This window comes from Falco naumanni, chromosome 4 (assembly GCF_017639655.2).
Source record: "Falco naumanni isolate bFalNau1 chromosome 4, bFalNau1.pat, whole genome shotgun sequence".
Taxonomy (NCBI): domain Eukaryota; kingdom Metazoa; phylum Chordata; class Aves; order Falconiformes; family Falconidae; genus Falco; species Falco naumanni.
In genome coordinates, this window is record NC_054057.1 from 24,890,559 (window position 1) to 24,913,357 (window position 22,799).

The window sequence follows — 22,799 nt, forward strand, 5'->3', positions numbered from 1 at the left end:
CAATCTCAAACAGCTGTTTATTCAAGCAACTTTTTTTTCCTTTATTTTTAATTAGATTCCAGAAATTATAATAGTGCAAACATTCAGTATAAAAGTTGCAATAAGAAATTTACATTCACATTTAACATTTCAGTCCATTCACTTTTTAACATAAAAATAGGACAAATATTCAATTGCTCTTCTCAATTTAACAATCCTGAAAAAGACTGGAAGATACTCTACAATATTCTATTTACATAAAAATAGACCCGTATTATTAATGCAAATCTATCATTAGAAGTTACCCAGTGTTAAGTTATTGTATTGTACTATGTATATACATACATATATATATATAGTGTATAGCTATATAGATATAAAAATTATTTATAGGTTCAGTGGGCTACAATAGTTGAAAAAATGACATCTTGACTTACTAGTTCGTTCCTTAAAGTCAGGACTGTTAATTTTATTTATCTATGTAGATAGCTGTTTCTATTGTGATACAGTAGGCCTCCTCCCCGTCCCTTTGAAGTTACTGGCAACACCCCGTTTGACATCAGTGGGAGAGGAAGAGGCATCAGAATAAGGCCTGATCTAACAACTCAACCATCACTGAAGTTAATATTTCCATCGATTTTACCAGGCTGTAAATCAGACTGAAATACCTTCTGAAACCTCGTATGCCGTTCAAAAAGAAAGAAGAATACATTTGGTTTTCCCTTTGAGGAACGGAGTATCTCTACCTGATGCTATTTTTTTTTCAAAGTCTAAGCAGAATATTCAAGTTAGTTTGGAAGCAATGCAGAATTCGCTGCAAAAATCTGCAGGTTAAGCAGCTAAGACTCCTCTTGCATGGTCTTACTGAATGCTTTGATTCAACCAGCCCTATAAAACCCCAAGACTGTACCTTTGCTTACTCTTATTTTTTAATAAAGAGAGGCATCCAGACACAGAGAACATGACTACCCTTGAAATGGGTTTGCACATGTTTAGTAAACTGCTAGGGAACATGAATTAAGACTATCCCCCCCCTCTTGCTTATCTGTGTCTCTTCTCTGGGGACAGGAGCAGGGATGCTGCTCTGCCTGCAGCTGGCGGGGTTAAGCCTGGCTATCCAGCCTGCTGCCAGCTGCTGGTGCCCACGTTCCTGCCACTGGGGACCTTCACTCATCCTTTCAGGCCTGCTGTCACACATACCACTTCCTAACCCCGCTGTGGAAAAGCGATTTCTTTTCCCCTAAACACCTATTATATGAAAAATCTGCTTTTTGTAAATATATTTTCTCTTTGAAAAAGATGATTGACAGCCACGTGGTGGAGGACCTGGGGAGGGAGATGGTAAGCAGGACTGAGCAGACAGTAACTGCCTGCAACAAAAATGGGATGGCACTGAACAATGGAAGGCAAGTTAAGGGTGGCAGGGGCATCGATCCCTTAAGAAGCAATGTTTTATGAGTTGCAGGTCACATTTTCATGTCCAAAGAATAGTTACGTGGCGTTAAGAGGCAGGCAGGCATGCCTAGGTCCTTTCCTCTTAGCGCTATAGCATTTACTACATTTAAATATTTCTAGGATGCTTAAAATTACAGGTAAGCCTGCAGTGAACACTGTGCCATCATATGTAGACAGACCAATTTTGATTGTAGAATACGTGCTCCATGTGGTTGGGGTTTTTTGCCTCCTACCTTAGGCTGCTGAAAATTTCATTACAAAAAGAAGGAATCACATACACTTCTAAATCTTTTCAATTACCAGATCAGAAAAATACTTAATATCTCATTTCCAAGCAGAACCTATGGACATATACAAGAAGGGCAAAAATTAACGTCCTGACAACAGAGCGTACAAGGACTAACCAGCAGGATAAAATCCAGACAGATGTGAGCTGCAGCACAAGTTTTAGTGGCAGAGATTTTAAGAGATGGGTCAAAGTTGGCTGAATCTGCTTGGAACTGACATGTGCATGCATTGCTACTGTTTCAGACCACTATCCACATTCCGTGTACAAACTGATGATTTGCACACAGACAAATCTACACACAAGTATATAATGTAAAAAGAACTTCCAAGAAGAGGTTTTTAACCTCTGTCATAGTTTCACTGAAAATAATATCACTGCTCTAGAATTCTCTAGAATTGGGTTAGTTACCCTAGAAATGGTAACTGCTCTGAAATGGTAACCAGTAGGTCTGAAAGCATTACTTACATTCCTACTATATTCTGTAACATTTTCCAAAGCTACCTCTGCATAAAAACCAGAGGCTTGAATGCAGAAAAGAAACTCGCCATTTGCTTTCCCTAAGTCCAAATTTGTACAGACAATTGTACTTGTAAATGGGAGCAAGTTACACCATTATTTCATTTTTTTCTTAATGGAACCCTAGTAATGTTACTGTAAAAAAAGCAAGAATTCTAAGCGAAAAAGGGGTTTTACTGTAACAATTCAAAAATGTAATTATCATGAAGCAATTCTGTGATGGCACAGACAATTCATCTTCATCTACATTTCACTTAAAATTCTTGCTATATCGCTTGGATGGCATTTGATACATAAGCACAGACAACCTTCGCACCCATGTGCACCAAGGAGGAAAAGACATGAGAAATCGCCTCAACAACTTCCATGTGCCAGTTCAAATTGTCCATAACTGATGCCACCATTGACAGGTCTAGGATCAAAGCAGCAGGTCAGGCACTTGAAAGTAAGACACGATAGTGTGCACAACTGCAGTAATCAAAGCACGCCTTAGCCTTGCCCACAATGAGAACTGTTAGCCGTTTTACCACCGGCAGGCTAACCTACCCCTAGCCAATGTGGCAGTGCAGTTACAAGCTGTAGGTAAGCATGTTTTTAATCAACATGTTGTGTAAGCCTGATCTGAAGAGGAAGGCAGCCAGCTTTTTCAAAGGAGCTCCAAACTATCTGGACAGATTTTCTGCAGAACTCAGCTCGCTGCATGTGCTGAGCTTTCTAGGAAATCTGTTCGTATTTAGCTTGGACACACACGTACCTGCCTATGGCCTTCCTCCATAAGCACTTGGAGTGCTTCTCACACCCACATAGCTGTGCTGGTAGTAAACCAAAGTAGGAAAGGAAGTAGTAAAAAAGCTTCACAGTGATGCAGCACTGTTTGTTCCTTCAGTTTTATGCAGGTGTGACACATCTGATGCCACAGAAGGCATAAAATGGGGATTCCTAATATAAAGAAGCAGATCCTCGAGCATGCAGTTAAGGCACAAGCAAAACCAAGTCCTTCCAGCGCATAGGCTATGTACATTAACCAACACTAATTCAAAATTCAAGGTGCTTCTTCATGATCAGAAAATAGGCATTAAAGGTGACAACCCCCAACAACTCTGAATAATTCCTTCTGGAATTCTGAAAGCAGTTCACCAAGAGGTCTTGAACACTTATGAATGTGAACAGACACGAAAACTCCAAATGGATCTGGCCATGCAGTTGAACACAACTCTTATTTCTGCCTCACTAGGAATCTGGTCGAGTACTCTGCTGGCTCAGGCACTCAAGACCTGTCCCACATCACCAAGAGCTTTACCAATGACTGCAGGAGTACTGGCTTTTCACCTCTTTCTTTCTGCCACTGCTATCTCACAAGCTTCTTCTTTTTTATTATTTTTTTAATTATTTTGTACTCCTGAAAACTCCCCCCCCCTTTCCTGTTTTTGTCCTTGTACCAATCAGATTATGTCACACCAGGCCACCCAAGAAGTGTGATGTTTTGGAGAGTAATTAAAGAGCAACAGGCAGCCCTCCCTTAGATGCACTTTCCCCCCATTTATTTACATTTACACATTTATTCATGATTGAGCTTTGGCCTGAAAACTCAGTAAGAGATGGGATTAAAAGGAACAAAGAGCTGAAAAAAGCCTACACAGAGTTCTGAAAAAAGCCAATCATCAACAGAGTTGGGGTCGAGAAACAGAGTCCAGATTGTCATTAGTCACAACAATTATGCCACACTGAGATGCAAGACCCACTGAATTTGAGACAAGTTCATTTATGACTGTCAGAAACCCTTAACTAGTGTACGAAACCAATCATCAGTACAAAGGTAGTGGTTCTTGTACGCAGGCCGCTGGGATATGTTGTATGAACCTACACCTTAACTTACTTTGACAGAAGTACTTGCAGAAGCTGTACTGCATAGTTAACCCCACAGTCACCTGATTAAACAAACAAATTAATGGATTTCAAAGCCTTATTATGAAATCAGCTCAAGTCTGTGAAATGCAAGAAGTCCTTATTAATACAGAGTAGAAAGTATTCACAGTCCACACCATTTTCCCTCTGCCACCAACCTCAGTGTTATGCTCCTCCAGTACTCCTCATTCATCATACAGCAATTACATAAGTAATTTGAAGAGTAGTCCCAAACTGTAGTGACACAGAAATGACAACCTTCAAAAAGACACATGTAAAATACCTCCAGAATTTAAAGTTTTGTTCAGCAGCAATATGGGGGAAAATCAGCTAGAGGATTAGATACCCATTTCTTATTCCAACATTGCTAACTGGCACGGACCTCAAGTGGCGGGTTGGGCTGTGATGCTTAGGGTAGGCATCCCTGTAAGCGTGGCTTTAGCGGGAGCAGGACTAGCATCAGCACAGAACCCAGACAGCTCAAACCAGAGAACCCAGTGAACCTTCTCCAAATAGTTCTGGTAAATACTTTCAGCTTAGCAATAGAAGTTATTTGGAAAATAAGTTGAAAAAAGCTAACAAAAATAAGGCAACCAAATTATTTTATATATATATATATACACATACATATATACACATATGTATGTATCTAGGGAAACAATCTATTTGCATTGTGTACTTTGCACATACAATAACTTATTACTACACTAGAAATATACTCTGGGTAACATCAATGGGCCAAATTCACCTCCTTTACCTTCCATCGCGTTGCACCTGCATACAGCAATGATGGATTTGACACTTGGTCCTTCCTGATGACAATACTACATCAAATGCAGTATCAGAGAATACCCACTGAATGTCAGATATTACACCATTATGAACTAGAATATCTGCTTACTTTTTATATTACAGTAAGTAGAGTTTATTGCTTCTAATGACCAGAAGGTACCTTATGAAGACAGCATAGATGTTGATAACACTTTCCATATACTGTAGTATGGATCTTGGAACACTGAGGTTGGCAGATCACAATCATTAAATTATTTTTCTTCTTTATTTGCTGTTTGCATTTTGATTTTGCTTTGCTGAACGCACATGCAACTAGTGGATTTAACTTTGTGCCAGAAGTGATATGTCAAAAACATTTAGGAAAACTTACTGTTTTGTTTTGTTTTACTGAAGTCAGGCATGAGTGGCATGCAGTAGATTGCAAGGAAAAGCAAAAGGACATCCATTTCCAAAAGATTTATAATCTCCATGCACATGTAAAATGTCTCTTACAAAAGTCATTAACATTTGTTAAAAGTGTGCCTTTTTGCGTCTTTTTATACAAGTGTACATGCAATTACCTGTCCGAGCTAAAACTATTTACAAAATTTCATAATACAATACATCTTTTAAAGTGAATAATACATGAAAGGCCAATGTTCTCTGTTGTTTTATAACACTGTACAAGATTAAAAATAAATAAGGCATTATAATACAGGTTTATCACAAATTAAAAAATGTTGGTTTTCACTGTAATACAAAACTCTAACTCGAAAGAACATTATGGCTAAATAGTCCTCCTGCCTGGGCAGAACACGTACAGAATCCGAACTTGCTGATGTAAAGAAAATGCTTTGTGTCTGCTACAAGCAAGAATTCAACACATGAAAATGATTCACGCTACTTACTAGTGTGTTCAGACTCCTCAAAGCACTGAAATGGCACAGGTCATATACCGTTTCCCTTTGAACAGTGACTCCCAAGGACTCGCTTTTGCCTTTACAGATAAATTGCAGGCAAAAGCGTGAAAGAGATTGAGGCGCATGACCTACTCTCGGTTACAGTGCCGTAAAATACTCAGTTCAGGACCGACATGAGCTGTCGCTGTAACCCAAAGCAGAACTTGGCCTACAGAAGCTCAACTCCTGTTCTTCGCAACCATGCTAAACTCCTGGTGATTTCTGCAGGCCTTGTGGGTACTTAAGGGATGCAGATTCAGCCCTAATGAGCTGAAGCTTTTGGCTCTCAGTCTCACCTAGAGAAAGCAAGGGAGAACGGGCGCGTGTTTTAGTGAAGACAAGGGAGCATGACTTGCCATGGCAGGAAGCAGCAACAAAACCCCACCACATCTTACAGGCTGGATGAAATAGCTTTCTAGTGAATGCAGATGGAAGATGTTTGGAAAGATCTAGCCACTAATCCAACTGAATGCCAGTCTGCAATCTCAGCGGAGAATAATAATTAAAAAACCCAAACATTTAAAGGTAAAGGTAGTGTAGGAACACTTTGAAATTTGCTCCCAAGACAGCGAAGTCTGAAGATCTCCAATACGTATCTCCTTATATAAAGAACAAAAGACTTTGATTATTACTATTATCTGAAAGAGAAAACGTGCAAACTGATGTGAAATATTGTGCTTGCTATTGACAGACTCCAGCGTGCCGAAGTGGCATCGCTCTGTGGTAGGGTCCCTACCTGTGCAGTGTTTCACACTAACAGATGCACAGAGCAGTGACCAGAAGCGCGGGAGGCTATTCTGCCCACAACGCCACAATGCGACAAATTACTGACCTTGGCTAAACGCCAGTGAATTTTGGTTACTGTGGGGCAGAACCGACTCCTCGCTGGTGCTACAGCAAGGTCACCCAGGCAAAAGTTACAGAGCTGGACCAGAAAATTAATAAATGCAAGATAGGAAAGACAACTGCATGCATTAAGGCGGACGCAACCCAAATCCCACAGAAATCCAAGGAAATCCTTCTGATGATTATCAGGGATATTGGAGCTGGCCACGTATTATCTTCAGCCAATTGCCAAAAAACCACATTTGATGACAAGCTCCTCGAATTTGGCAGAAAATGTGCATTTGCGGGGTTATCGGAAATATTGCTACTACCTCTTTCCATGTATAAAACTTAATGAACATACCAAGGAAGGCAGAAGATCAGAGAGGTTAAATCTCTTGTTTAAAGCTATCACACCAGAGCTGAAATAAAACAAATGTACACAGGAAAGGAAAACGGGGGGAAATGATATGAAGAGGGAGGAAAGCATAAAGGCAAGAGCACAGCTTCATTATATTATGATTTCAACGGGCATTTAGTTTTCCCTGTTGGGAAGGCTGCTGAGCACTGCCTATCATTTTCATGTGGCTTTTCACTCATTTGTGCCTCGGCTGAACTTTCTTTGTGATTCTGTACTGCCCAGTCCAGGGCTACATAGTAAAATATAGTTCCCTCCCATAGTAAAACCAGCGACAACCACCACAACGAAGATATGAAAAATGTCAACGGTAGGACTCAAAGTCTGGAAACTGACTCAAATTACTGATGCTGTGATGTGGCACATGCATGCCGGCGGCCGCAGTACCAAGAGGCTGTGCTGTTCCACTCAACCTCTCCAGAGGCACAGAGCTCCTGCAAAAGGGCCACATGAGAGGCTGACAATGGACTGTGACTGTCTGGTTCTTCCCATTCAACATGGAAAATTTTCTTACAAAAATCAACGTGCCTCATTTGGCTGTTGGGGAGGAGGCTCAGGCTTAGAAAAACTTTGGAGTAATTCTATAGCACTTGTTAATCTTCTAAAATATCAAAATGAATACTCCAAATTTACCTTGCTATGTGACCTTCCACTGCTGTTGCTCTAGGACTAGGCTGGCAATAAGTCTGGGAATGAGAACAGTCTGGAAAATATTAGCACAGAGGGTAATTAATTTCTGCTCGCTGTCTATTTAGTGATAAAAGCAATGATGGCAATATGCCTGTATCATGGACCTACTAAAAAAGTAACAAAGAAGTAATTTCATTTTAGGCTTTTGAGGTGGGTCAATGGCTGTATTTGGTCTATGTGTTCACATGCTACCAGATGTACTGCCAGGATCTGAAGATGCTGTTACAGTACACGTAAAAATACTGTTTTATTATTATCGGTGAAATGATACCAAATTCACCAATTCAAAAATTGTGTCACTTCGGCTTTTTGTGAGAGGAACTGAATGATTAATGCTATTGCACATAATGCTTTCCATTTTGGTTAAATATTTAACTTACCTGTGTGATGATTTACAAACCTACTAGAATACATAAATACATAGTGTGCTTTACATGGATACTCAATTTAATTATGTAAATATTTTTTATTTTAAATGTGTATTCTCTACATGTATTTATTTAAATGGCTTTGAGTGCCTTAAAATCAGATTTAACTTATTCTGGAAGAACACCTGTGAACTGGATAGCTGTTAGGTTGATAAAGTAATGCAGTGCCTTTCCACAGACCAGCCAGGATGCATATACCTAGCACAGTTAGGAAGCAATTCTCAGGTTTTTATAGTCACTTTAATCACCACACTGATTTTGCTAGCTTTGTAATGAAGCACCTAGCTGACAGGGCACATAAAAATTAATTGAAAACCTTGCTGCTAACCACTGGAGTCCCGCAGCAGCCTGATGCGGCTACGTGGAGAACAGAAACACCTGCGGCATTTCTTTAACCATTTGCATCTGTTGACAGGGTGTTTGTCCATATACTTTTCACACAAATGGTGACTGCTCCAATGCTGATGGCAGGGGAATTACTTGCCACTGAAATCAGTAATAAAATAAGCCCACCAAAGGGAAACATGACATCTAGTACACCTAAATTTTCTACTGTGCAATTTGGACAACTACTGCAAGTCCTGGGTGGGTTTTTCAGGTTTGTTTTGTTAGGGTTTTGGTTTTGTTTTGTTTTAGTTAAAAGGAAGTTTTGCATGTTGTTGGGCAATGCAAAGTTTTACTTCGCCTTTGGAAAGCAGTGAGGCTGGCCAGCTGGAGCATCCCCATCCAGAGAGCATGGCACCTGTCAGCAGAGCACATGTCATGCCACAGGGTGACCTCCAGCCAGTCCGAGGACGGAGCTGCACTCCACATTTCCCATCCAGATCAGCGTTTCAAGATGAAACCATGAACAATAGGGTGTGGGCTGCATTAAAGGAAGAAGCAGTCAAAAATTGTTCCCTTTTATGCAGATCAAGAGCAGGCCCCACTCTCCTGGCATGTCTACCAGCGTGCTCCTCATTTGGGCAAAGTTGGACTGTGTTTGTTCCTCAGAATTATAGCTTTCTATAATTGTACAGCTTTGAAGAGAGAGCCCGGGTTGAATCAAGATATAATAAAACTGTGGCATAAATTTAAAAATTAATTAAGACATAAAACTGTGTTGGCAAAAACTCTAAATGTCATCAAGATAGCAATGGCGTGTTTGTCACCGGTACAGGACTATTCTTTGAGCTGTTTAGAAAGGTAAAGCTAAATCCATGGGCTGAGCCACAGGATCTGTGCTGTTTGTAAAAGCCTGAAATAACACCATCCTTCTGCTCTTCAATAAAATCAGCACTGTACATAAAGGAATGTTTCTATATTGCATAAGCATATTGCTGTGCTTGCCGGGTGGGTCCTCTGCATTGCACAGAGTCGAATGACCTGTGAAGAGGCAGCAACTTCTGAATTCCACCACCCTTTTTTTTTTAAAAAAAGGAAAGAATATGTATTGTTCTTCTGCCAAATCTTTAAGTTTTGTGGTTTATCGACTTCATATCCTAGTGTTATGCGTTTGAATTGGAATATATTTTTTTTTACTTTAAGATTTTGGAGCATGCAAAGAGAATTTAAAAAAATACATAGGGTTTAGCAATTAGCTGAATCTTCATTAATTGTCATAAATCTGCCATTGACAGCACAATGAACGCTGTTCTCTTTGCTTTAACTCACGCACTGGGAACACAGTTTCTTTAACTCTTGCTGTAGCCCTGGAGAGTCTCCAGCTGCCCCACGCTCCGTGCTTGAATGCAGCTTTTCTGATCCCAGACCCAACAATGCCAGCTATGACAGAAAGAGAAATCTCTTTGCTCTGTCATTGCAGGTGGATGTGTAAATAAATACATATTTTTATGTTTATCTCTATAAATCTCTATTAAGTCTACGTAAGACTGTTTGTATATGTGCATATATAGATTAAAACATATATATACACACACACATAAATAATTGCTTGCACGTTTATCTCATTTTTTTTCATTTACCCTTTAAAAATGCCAAGAAAATATTCCTCGTTTCCAGAAAATCAGATTTTGACTTTTCCTAACAGAATTTCTAGCCCTTATATGTTCCATCCCAAGAGTTCATTACACAGTCCCCAAGTTCTCTTTGGTTGGGTTGTAGTGGTCCTTGGTTAATGCCACAGCCTATGACCTCTGATCTCTTGGTAAAAATTCAGACAACCATTGCTCTCCAGGTTCACTGCAAATGGCACAACCAAATCTCCTTTGCTCTATGCCTCCTTCACAGCTGGCACAGAAGGAAGGTAATGCAGGGTTTGATTTGCGTGAGTGGCAGACGCTTGACCTGCTCCAAGCCCAGCTTTTACAGTAAAGCTAGCAACTGAGGACACCGATGGACAGCTGGTGCCCAGTTTTGTTTGAATGTTTGCTCTCCCGTAAGGGTACATTTTCCGCTCTAAGTTTAAAGACCGTGTTTGTGAATTATTTCCATCAGCCTTTCCTTCCAGGAAATAGGTCAACATTTCACCTTTTCCCTTTACACTGACTTTACCCCTGCACACGAATTCGTAACTGCACCTTTTTAATATCCGCTGAACTTCTTCTGTCACCTGAGGACAGAAAAAAAAAAAACACCTATTAGTTTTTTCCTGTTCATGTAAGATTAATCCTAGAACGGCCCACCCGTCTCCATTGTACTTCTCTGGCATGAAATATGCCTAAGCAGAATGAATCAGCACCTGCTGCTGCACTGGGGCTCACACAGAATTTTCTTAAGGCATTAAAAATCGCTGACCAAACTGGAATCTAAGCAGAAGAACTTCTGGTCTTAAGCTGAATAATTACGCGACCAGATTAAGCTCTGGTCCAACAGAAATGTGTTACCAAATTGTCTGCTGTTGCAAGCTGGATCAGTTCCAGTGACGTTAATTTACTCCGGAAGAACTTTTGATCCCTGGAGATTAGACAGGTGTTTTGGATAAAAGGCTGCAAGAGTCCATTGAGACATTGAGAGGTGCAGCATTGCTTCCAGCCAAGCTCTAACAGAACAACAATGTTCTTCGTCTGTGTAGCCTCTCTGATCCAAAGAGTCCAAGGAATTTTTAAAGCTACAGAAAATGCAGCAGGATGTAAGTGGACATAGATCCTTCCCTTGTAGTCCTTATTCAGGCAAAATTCCTACAGCACAAGGACTGGCCCATGCGGTGCTGGCGTTCCCAGGCTTGCCTCCAACTGTGTGCAATGCAGCAAGAACTCAGTTTCTTTAGACGGGAAATGATTTATATAAGGATTTCATTGCCTCCAACCAGTGAAGCATAGATAATGGAAAACAACTATACCTCTGATGCTTGAATCATCTGGATAACGTTGCCCTTTTCATAAGAACCACGAGATCAAGTGAGGCTGTGTTTTCTAAGTGGTCTCAAAAAGGTCACCACATATAGAAACAGGAGTTATGTGAAGTTTGCAACACTGTCTCAGAATGCACTCACCTGAATTTTCCCCTGCACTCCAGTGCTATCCATCCGGCTGGCAACATTCACAGTGTTCCCCCAGATATCATACTGTGGTCTTCTGGCTCCAATGACTCCAGCCACTACCGGCCCGACGTTAATACCTAAAATCAAAACAATGAGTTTGGTTTCAAACACTACAGGATATCATCCAAGGGAGACAAGAATCCTGCAAAATAATATTTTTTAACACAAGTGTCTTAGAATTTTTGTGGTCGTAGGGCATAGTACACGTGACATGAATGCTAATTTGACTTCTGTTTGTAAGAGGTTCAGAAACAAAATGAGGACATACACAGAGATATCTTATTGAAAATGCAATATGGCAGACAACATAAAAATACAGCTTATCTGTGGATTTTCTTGTTTTGTTTGTTTTAAGAAAGGAAGGAAAGCAGTGGTCATGCAGGGTTTAGCTGTAGATTAGTTCAGGATAAACTGTTACAGATCATTAATTGTTTGCTACTACTTTCACTGTTGTTGCTCATATAAAGCCTTTCAGTGGAGGCTTTCCAAGTGGAACAGAAATAGTAGCCTGGAAGACACGAGGAATGGGGTAAGGGAAGCATGTCATATTGGTTGTCAATACTAGATGGCTCAGAACAGGGAGACACTGGAAGAAGACAACGGTACGTGAAAATGGCTCAAGCACCTTTTTGGGGAAGCCACAAGGCTCAATTCTGTATTTATGTCTGGTTGTGACACCTTGTTTGGAAGACAAAAGAGGATGTTCCTTCTTCTGAGTGCCCTGAAGAGCTGCAGTTGCTAATACCTGCATGAGGTTCTCTGCAAGGGCTTTCCCAGGCAAGTTATGCAGAAGGATGGGGCTTTGACATTTATCTCCTGCTCCTTTGTGAACCTGGGAAGACCGGTTGTAACAGAGTTCAAAGAGAATTTGGGGTTGGTAATTATTAGGATGTACAAGAGGGCGAAGATATATAACTCTCCTATTGCTGCCCTTGATATCTTCGGTCTGTCTCAATCTTCCACTACTAGCAACCTCACTTTTCCCCAAGTCTGGCCTATTCTCACAATTCAGCCATGAAAATATATAGAGAAAGAAGCCGGAGAACACTGTGTTAGAACACACAATGAAATGAGAACCATGGAAGTATCATTGGAGCGGAGTGGGATGCAGGGAAGATGGGAACTTGCTCTCTAAGGCTGGGAGAAAGGACTCTGAGACGCCTAGACACATAATAACATGTAAAGGATTGCATGGGAAGGTTCATGTTGGGAAGACCAGAGGATTTGATTTGTTGAAGAAAACAGGACTGGTTAAGGTGATTTGGCATCTATGTAGAAAAAGCTCCTATTGCAATTTTAATGCCAACAAAACTTTTGCAGATGCAACTTAATAGCTTTAAGTACAGTCAGACCCAGCTTTCAGCAGTTTAGCAGTGCAAAGCAGTGTAAGCCACAAGACTGGGTACACTAATAATGTACAAAATTATTGGTGCAGTTTCCTTTTAGGGGTGTGTAGATTAAGTAAACACACTGGAGTTGGATACAAGTGTAATTCCTTAATACTGATGCTCACCATCCAGCCTGCTGACCTTCTACATGGACGTGACTCTCCTGCTAAAGGAGACTGTTCAGTTTTAATCATGAGTGCAGGACAGGTAATCCTTTGCAGACAGCACAGGGAAAGCCAACAAACAATGTTCTGCTTGTGTGATAATGGTAGAAGCGTGACTTACCAACTCGTAGGACAAAGTCATTGTAAGACTGATAGTTGATTTCATCAAGAACGTCAAACATCTCTATTGCAAAATCTGCCAGTGTACTCAGATGGGAATAAATTGATTTTTTAGCCTAGAAACAAAATAGTATTGGACATTAGATTTGTAGGGTACTGAGAGGCAGGTGAAACATCAAAGTGAAAACCAATGAAAAGCTCAGACTGGATGGCTTAGGAAAACCTAACCCAGTCTGCTGTTTGCAAAAAGAAATTTTTGACGGTGGCTCCAGCACATGCATTCTTTTCTCAAGCACTGAATTATTATTTTTTTTTTTCCCTTCCCTCTGTTTCTGATTTCTGGGAAGAATGGAAAGCAAAGTTCCCGTGGTAAAGTGGTCCTGTTGCTAGAGAGCTCCAGATGTTTGTTGTGAGCATGGCAGGGAATATAACCTGCTTTCTTACAAAACTACTTCGCTTGATGATTATTAATAACTATAGTTTCTGCCCTCTTCTCCCTTTGGGGTTATTGCTAGCTCCCAGCTCCATGGGGTGCATGCTGTTCCCATTGACAAAATTCCTGTTAGGTTTAATCCTGTGAGATGCAGAACACCCCTATTTTCTTTCCTTTCCAGGAAAGCTGAATTGAGTTGTTATAAAAAGTATCTAAACCAACTAAAGCAAAAGAACCAGAAGGGATCAAATGAAATGCTGAAGTATCAAACTGTAAACAAAACCCCAAACATAAGAAAATAACCTTTACAACTTCAGTCTAATTAAACCGTGGAACTGATTTTCAGAGGATATTGTGGATTCCAAGAGTTAGCTTGATTCCAGCATAATTACTCAAACTGATGAAAGAAATATTTGCTACAAAGCAGTAAAAAAAAGATTATCTGTAGCTCTACAATTTCTTAAGCAGAGTATCATTAGAAAGTGGCAATGAGAGGTTTGCATGTTTTTCTTGTAACTTGCGCCCTTCCCCCAGGATCTACTGTTGGCTCGTTAAAGACAGGTTACTAGAATAGACCACTGACCTGGCTCAATATGGTTGCTCTGATGTTGTGCTCTTAGTTGAATAATAAATATGAATTCTTGAACACATCTGCAAAGTGAAAGTGGGCTAAAGGTAGGATATGGTGAAAGAAATGCAGGGTCAGTGGCAATCTAGCTTCAGTAGGGTATTGCAAAACGGCTGTGGCAGCTGGCAGGAGGTGAGAGCTGGCTGGTTTTGTCACTATAGTGAGATTTTATAAATGGAGTACTTGACAGTGACTGAGGAATCTGAGAAACAGGTTGCTATTTGCTTTATTCAGGCTCCTTGAAAGGGTTCCTTCATGTGGCCAGGAAATTTACAACAATTAAGAGCACAGTGCTAACAAAAAATGATGAAAGTCATCCTCAGGCCAGTCTCAAATTTTACAAAGGATATTTTTATTTACCTGCCTGGGTCTCTGGCATTCTCCTTCTTCCAATGTCAACTAGCTCTACTCTTTTCCAGCCTCACCAAGACACAGGAAGAACAAGAATTAAGTTTAAAGAGCTGATGGCTACACTTCCAGTAGAGAAGGAGAATATTGAATGCTTGGAGGAGGGAGAGAGGAGCGTATAGTTTTTTTTAATCCTCTGATCTTTTTTATATTCCTTATCCTTCAATTTTTTGCTGCCTGATGAACACTTTGATTTCCTGCAATGCCCCTCGGGGTTGCAGGGGAGAGGACGGGTGACAAATGCTGGATGCACTGCAGGTGACAGCTGCCTCTCAGAAGGATTACTGGCAAACCCTTCTGAATGTGCACTGAAGAACACCATGAAGTCAGGACCCTGGTGAAATCACAGACGTAATTTCAAAGGAGTGCACACACACAATGAACTTATATTGTGCAAAAGATCTACAAAGAGCTTGGTTTGTGTGCTGCCCTGATGGTGTAACTGGCAAGCAATTATTTATTTAAACATCAGAGGAATAGTTACTGGAAAGACTGCCCAGAGCACCACAGCAAACCCCCTCTGACAGAGGCAATGGGCATTTACTATAGTCACCTGCTGAAGTCAAGCTGCAAAACAACAGTCCTGTAAAAGATGAGATTTAAATATTTAACTTCATCAGGGTACGTGTGTAAATATCCTCAGTTAAGAGCACAGTTAACCCCATCCACTGCTTTCTGCTCTTGTCCAAATCCTAGTATGAAACTGGTGGCTGATAAAGCTGGGACACCCCTGGCAGAGGGGAGACCAGAAGCACCTGAGTCCCTTACGGATCCCCGTGGCCACATATGACTCCGCAGGGCAGCCCAGGGACTGTGTGATGGCTGGCAGTGGCCGCCTGTGCACGACGGGCTGCCCAGGATCGTTGGGCTCTTCCTACATAGCTGCGTGCTGAAGACCTAGTGGGAAACTGCCAAGAGGACGTGAATAATTTCTACTGGTTTGCATCACACCAGTGGGTGAGAAGTGGGAAGAGATCACAGAACAGCTGAACCCCCAAGTTAAAGTAAAAAATATTGGTTGTTTCATACATGATCTTTAGGTTATCTGGAATACTAAATGCTAAATAAATTCTACCTGTACAGAAAAGACCAAAATTTCCCCCAAGATTTCAGAGAAAGGCAAGAGTCCTGTACAAGACCTTCTGCAGTGATTTAAAATTCATTACTATCATAAGCTCAGAGTGGTATCTTCAGTACTGGGCTAACTCAGCTGACCCTTCTGTTAGCAACTATAAAATACAAGAGATAAACATGTTTAGGTTTTGGAACGTATGCTGCCAAAGTTACCCAATAACACACTTGTTTTCAGGATTATAGTTCAAAGAGCATTTATAGCAGACACACAAGTATGCTGTTGCCTGTTTGCCTGAGATCACACTGAACAAAATTCAAAGGATCAATTTTTTTACCTGTCTCAGGACCCAGGAGTCAAACAGTTCAGCATAAACAGAGTTTTAAAAATACCTTTTTTTGTAATGTGTAGATTTCTAAGAATGATACAAAGGAAAGCATCAGTAGCAAATACCCTGCAGACCAGAAAATAAGTTGCATGTGATATACTCCAACATGATTCTAACAGTTGTTTTCAGTATGGTCTTGTTTTTTATTTACTTAACAAGGATAATTGTGGCTAGAAAGTTCACAGGCCAGCTTCTGGCTCTTTTTGCTTTTGCCCTCTACTTCGGTGTTATTTTGCAGTGCTAAACCAGAGGCATGAGTATACCTCTCTACAACATACGTACATGCATATAAAAACAGGGGAAAGGTGCCTGGACATTCTGGGCAGACTAGGAGCATGGATTGCTTTAATTTTCATTATATTCCTCATACTGATAATTATTAATTTTATTAATATAAATATTAATTTGCAGAGTACTCTGTATACAATGCATTCAGTACACTGTCCAGAGTTTTTTTTCCTGCTTTTCCAGATGCTGCAGGCAAATCTAAGGAATCTCTTTCCCAAGACACAAATTGAAGGTAAGAAATTACACTTGGGAACGGTAATGAGGATACAGAAGAACTGTGCCCCAGAAACAGTGGGTCTGAAATGACTTTTTTTTACTGCTGAGTAATTCAAGGCGTAAAAAGAACGTTAACAGTGGAGACAGAGAAGAGCTGATGTGGAGGGACCAGGGTAAAGTGCAGCAATGTACCTAGCACTAAGTTCCTGTCCATGATGGGGGCTGGGAGAGGCTGTTTGTTTTGATTATAGGTTGCACCCAGTTTTCAATTAAAAAAAAATTAAAAATCACATGTTAATATTCTTGTGTTAGTTTTGCAGCAATTCATTACACCTAGAGTCTTCCCTTCCCTACATCTTACAGGGTCGTTTAAGATAGCAGGTTTAAAACACTACCACTCTGACTTAGGAGCTTTATATGAAATTTGCAGAGAATCCAGAGCTGTAGACAACGAAATCCCAAATGAAGCCACATGAACAACTGCTAGGATAGCAATTTTCTTTCAAGCTACAGCTGTTCTTTGAATTTCAGATTTAAATTGCTGTAGAGAACTAACACAAGTTATCTGTAATCACATAGAGTTAGTTGTGTTTCTCATCTTCCTCTGGAAATTGAAGGAGAATGGTTCCTCCGCAGATGACCGCCATGTCAAATCTTCTTACCTTAGTTCCTGAAGTAGGTACGAGTCCCACAGCTGCCATATATGTACTTCCAATTGTCTTGATCTTTTCTATGTCCTTATAATATTCTTTGTCCATAAGCTTTGTTTAAAACATAAAACTGTTAAATATTACATAATATTTTAGACAAGCAACTGTAGTTATCAGATAATATGTCCAAGTTGATTAAACCATATGATTTTTGATAAGTTGAGGCTTGCCCATTTTGAGGTCATTGAAAAAACTACCATTAACTCGCATTTTAATACTCCTCCCTGTATTAGACGATTTTAAGGTCAGACTCATGTGCCTACAAATGCAAACTGGGCACTTTGGAGAAGCCCAGTGAGCACCAACTACAATTAAGTAGGAAGTTTACAGTACTGTTTTATTTGGCAGTTCAAGATACTCTGAGCTGCTACAGATCATCTCTGTCTATAGCAATTTGGTAGAACTGATATGGTCAAAAGACAAAGTGTTTAGACCTTACCTCATCAAAATCTGCAATAATTTCATTTAACAGGCGTAGACATTCCACTCCCATATTATTGCCATCCAATTCGATGTAGAAGTCATTGAAATTTGGGATGGAAGCAAACATCACTCCCACTTGTGAATATGACTGGTAATAAAGGTCCTGCAGTTCATGAGCAGATACAATTTTTATTTTAAAAGATTAATCTAAACCAGGCATCATTATTATGGTATCTGTTATACTGCTAAGCAACAGCTAGGGCAAAAGCCATCATTTTTGGTAGAGAGAAAGCCAGCATTATTAAAAAAAATATTTAATGATCTCTGCATTCAAAAACACAAAAGAAAATTAACACCCAAGCTATTAAACCCATTTAAGACAACTCTTTTTCTCTGTTCAGACATGGAAGTGGTGAGTAAAAATTTTGTGAAAAGTCGTAACAGTTGTAGAACTATTATTTTATGAGAAATATATTTGCAATTTCTCAATTTTGTTTTATAACTAAAATAGGAGATGGAATACTTTTACCCTGCCGCACAAACCCAGCCTTGCTCCTTCATGTCTTTCCCTGGGTTCTGGAGCCCTGTATTCAACATTAAAAATATAATGTTGTTCTCTACAGTAAGGTTTCTCCTTAAGAATTCAGAGGGCTCTCAGAAATTAAAACCACTGTTCTGTGGTTCAAATACATTGATCCAAACTCTCAAGAGCAATATCATGGCCATTAAGACTACTCCAGTGCTGCAGGTATTGCAGCTGCACCAGAAGGACTCTGGTAAGGGTCTCCTCAAACAATTTATTTCATTACTGCAGCCTTTGATGTTAAAAGATCCTGTTCCTTCCTTGGGCGTGTACAATTCTCTGGTTTTAACTTTCAATGGATGAGTTTGGTAATGGCAGCACACTTTCGGAACAAGAGTGGTTCATAGGGAAGTGTCTGGCAATTCATACTCTTCACTATTCACAGCCAAACTGAGCTCATGAAATATTGTGATAAACTCCAATATTCTAAACTGATTAAACCGAAAAAATTACTGATTGGCATGCAGACACTTGGCTGCATTGGTGTTGAATGACACATTTTTTTATCCTGCTTTTTGTTGAAATTATTCAGAGAAGGAGGAAGAAATAATCCCAATCTAATTTTACAGCAAAAAGAAATAATCCCAATCTAATTCTTGGACCACAAGTTTTTACCAAACTATTTCTTTTAGCACAAATTAAATTTTGTAACTCCAAGCCTTTCCTGAAAACATGCAGTTGAAAGATGACCTAAGCTACACAGGTTCACACCCATACACCACCACCACGTATTTAGATTTTATCTTGGTTTACCATATTTCTCGGATTAGACATAAGAAAGTGCTGTGCAACATGTGCTGGCAACAGGTTGAAGAGAATTCTTTTATTATCCAGCTTGACTCTCTCCATATCATCTCTCTCTTCTTCTGCCTGTGGGGACAGAGGAAAAGAAAAACCTTTCCAAAAAGCAAAAAAAAAAACCCCTACCTGAAGCCAACACATAGCATCTATTAATTCATCTCTTGAAATTAAACTGAGCAAAATAATGCCTGCAAATTAGAGTGGGAACAGTTGTCCTTTACAGTGTTTTTATAATGGGGCAAAATCTCTTTAAGCCCTGTAATTCAAGCTACAGTCTCTGTGCCAATGGCTACTTTCAGGGCATGATCAGCTAAGTCTGCTGGCGTCCTGTGTAGTTCTCTGTTCTTTTACACAGGCCCTTGGTATGGTTGCAGAGGAAAAAAGCTAGCATAATCTAAAATCACATTGGCCTTGGAGGCCAATTACTTCCCAGGTAGGTGGGTATGGTGACAGAGAGTATTTGATCCACCTTTCCAAAAAGAGAAGCCTGGGGAATCCCCAGTGTTTAAACAACACCTACATCATCTTGCAGTAAAATGGAATCAGATCTAGTAAGATCTTAAAACCGAGCATCCTTAAGAATGATATACAATTAAAAGAAATATTTTGATACAAAAAATAATTAGCATTTTTAGAGATGTTTTTAATTCCCCTGGCATTTTTCATGAAAACATATACAGCTCCGGCACACAGAAATTTCTGTGCACAACAGCAACAGAAATTCTGTTATTCATGTGAACGACAGCGCTCAGGAGGGCTGCCCAGGAATCAACACAGCCCAAGGTCCTTAACTCAAGATACTGGTATTTTAGTACAAGTGTCTTGACTGACAGGAGTTAGTGGGAGTCATATATTCGGAAACAATTCTAAAGATCAGACCCCTTACTGGAAAAACACTGAGTATCCGGGCTCTCATTTGGGACTCCTAGGTTTGCAAATTCCAGCCTTGTCCTTAGTATACTCTTCTGCAAAATTACTTCTCTGGGGTTTGCTCCTAATTGTTAGAGTGACCTTTGGCCCGACATTCTGATTTCAATTAGAAAACATCTGAAAAGTACCGTATAATTAATCTCACAGAAATCACAGCTTATTCTTTGCTCTTCAATCATACTCACCGACCAGTAACACAAATCTTCTCCCATGATCCCAACAGGATCTTGTTTGTCTAGTTCCAGTCAGCAGAAGACTGGAAGGCCAAATTCTCAGGCATCGTTGAGAAACTACCTTCACGTAAACCACTGAAGAATTTGCTCTAATCTTTGTTGGTGTCCCCTTTGTATCTAGAATTTGCTGTCCTGATCTATACAAAGTCCACATACTTTTCTCACTACCCATTCCTGTCTAAGTAGGAGAAAACCAGTCATCTCTTGCCTTTGTATAGCCTAAAAATATTCTTTTCATCTGATTTTTTTTCCCCATGAAGCTCATTTTTGCTTTCCATGATAAAACTTAGGAAACAATCTCTTTATTCAAATCACATAGTCTGCTTTCCCTTGCAGTTTACTTCTGCATTCTTAAATTTCTTTACAAGTAAAAAGAGTGCTGAAAAGAGAACTGGTTTTAAAACAAGTTTTTAAAGAATCATTCCCTTTTGAAGAAAATTCTCAGCTCCTGCTATAATTTGTGTAATAAAAATCAGAATCTATTCCAGAGGTGAACTATCAGTAAACATTAAATAGCAGTTGAGCTCTGCAAGAAATATACCTGAATTTTTTATTCTAAGCAAGTATCTACTTCCTGTTTGTGAGCTGTTTTCCTGACACATTTTTAGCTGTTTACATTTCTTAAATTTCTTAAAATGAGCTTCCCCTATTTAGATGGTATAACTCTCTCTCTGACTTATTGTTGCCTATAAAAACGTGTAATGGCTGCTTGTGTTTAGCCTGCCTGTTGGAATTTAAATCTTCTAATAGTAAAAATAAAAAGCTTTTTCCAGCTGAAAACTGAAACCAAGCTTACAATTCCATTTCTGCATCACTCTGCAATACAGGAAATTTAACTCTGATGACAGCAAAGAGATTTGCAAACTGAATTCATGGTCAGAATAAAAAAAAAATCCGTTTTTGGCTTGCTTATCCATTCCTCTATTTTTTGAATAAGAACTTTTTTTTTACTGTCTTCCCAAGAATGTTTAAAGTTCTCAGTTAAGCTCTCAACACAATATGGGGCAGAATTCCCAATAGAATATGGGGCATCGAGATTTCTGGACAAGTCAAAGTAATCGAGCCAGGGTAGGTAAGATGCATTGCATGGAAGTGATGCTGTTCAGTCACTGGCAGCTGCTGTTCATTTCTGATCTGGAAATGTGTGATCAGGTTCCCTCGCCTTGCCCAGTTGTGGATGTTGTGGTTTAACCCCAGCTGGCAGCTAAGCCCCACGCAGCCACTCACTCACTCCCCCCCAGTGGGATGGGGGAGAGAATCGGAAGAGTAAAGGTGGGAAAACCCGTGGGCTGAGATAAAGACAGTTTAATGGGTAAAGCAAGAGCCGCGCGCACAGCACAGCAAAAGGGGGGGTTCACCCACCGCCTCCCATGGGCACGAGGGGCTCAGACCCCCGGGCAGCAGGGCTCCCGCATGCCCAGCGGGGGCTTGGGAAGGCAAACGCCATCACTCTGAATGTCCCCCCCTTCCCTCTTCTTCCCCCAGCTTTGTGCTGAGCATGGTGTCCTATGCGACAGACCCTATGCATGGGTCTGCTGGGGGCAGCTGTCCCAGCCGTGCCCCTCCCAGCCCCTTGTGCCCCCCAGCCTGCTCGCTGCGGGTGGGGTGAGAGGCAGAACAGCCCTCGGCTCTGTGCAGGCACCCTCAGCAGTAATGAAAACATCTCTGCCTTATCAACGCTGTTCCCAGCACAGATCCAAAACATAGCCCCGTAGTAGCTGCTGCGAGGAAAATTAACTCTGTCCCAGCCACAACCAGCACAGTGGACCAAAATGTTCACTTTGGAAGACGTGATTGAGAAGGTTCTTCAGTGTTTCCTACCATTGTGTTATGATTCACAACAAAGGTTTCAGAACAAGCCACAGCACAAGGACAAAGCTGCCAGCAATGAAGCAGACCCTTGTGACCTTGGTCATGTTGCCAGACTTCTGTCCACCCTCTGACACACAGAAAAAAAAGACAATTCTAACATACCAATATAAAATAAATGAGAAAGGACACTCTAGCCTGTTCATTTTCCACTTGATTCCTTCTCACAGATCTCTAAGGCAGGTGTTGGCTTTTCTCCTCCTTTCTGTCTCTCTTCAATACTGTCATGAAACTACTAGGAAAGAAATGCCAGTGCCACTACTGTGTGTGTGCAGGTATGGGTGTGACAGTGTTTGCAATGATGGGACCAGAGCTGGGACTAAGAAGCTGAGAACTGAGCCCTTAAGTAAAGAGCTAGTGGCTCAAACCAAATCACCAAAGTCATGACCGAAGGGGTGGAAAAATCCTCCAAGAGCAGAGAAGGGCATC

The 22,799-nt window shown here is 40.5% G+C and overlaps 1 protein-coding gene across 2 annotated transcripts in view; it reads right to left on the reverse strand.

Moving 5' to 3' along the window:
* The window catches only part of ADCY1 (adenylate cyclase 1), a 154,327-nt gene continuing 131,528 nt past the window's right edge, over positions 1–22,799 (reverse strand). The window contains exons 15-20 of one of the 2 annotated variants that reach the window (XM_040591717.1): positions 19,291–19,407; positions 17,971–18,117; positions 17,484–17,582; positions 13,390–13,504; positions 11,669–11,793; positions 1–10,786 (exon numbers count right to left, since the gene is read on the reverse strand). In XM_040591717.1, coding sequence (XP_040447651.1) covers positions 10,448–10,786; positions 11,669–11,793; positions 13,390–13,504; positions 17,484–17,582; positions 17,971–18,117; positions 19,291–19,407 — 942 coding nt within the window. In that variant the 3' untranslated portion in view covers positions 1–10,447. Of the gene's footprint in view, positions 10,787–11,668; positions 11,794–13,389; positions 13,505–17,483; positions 17,602–17,970; positions 18,118–19,290; positions 19,408–22,799 lie in introns of those variants that run through there. The other variant, XR_005827515.1, reaches the window with a different exon arrangement.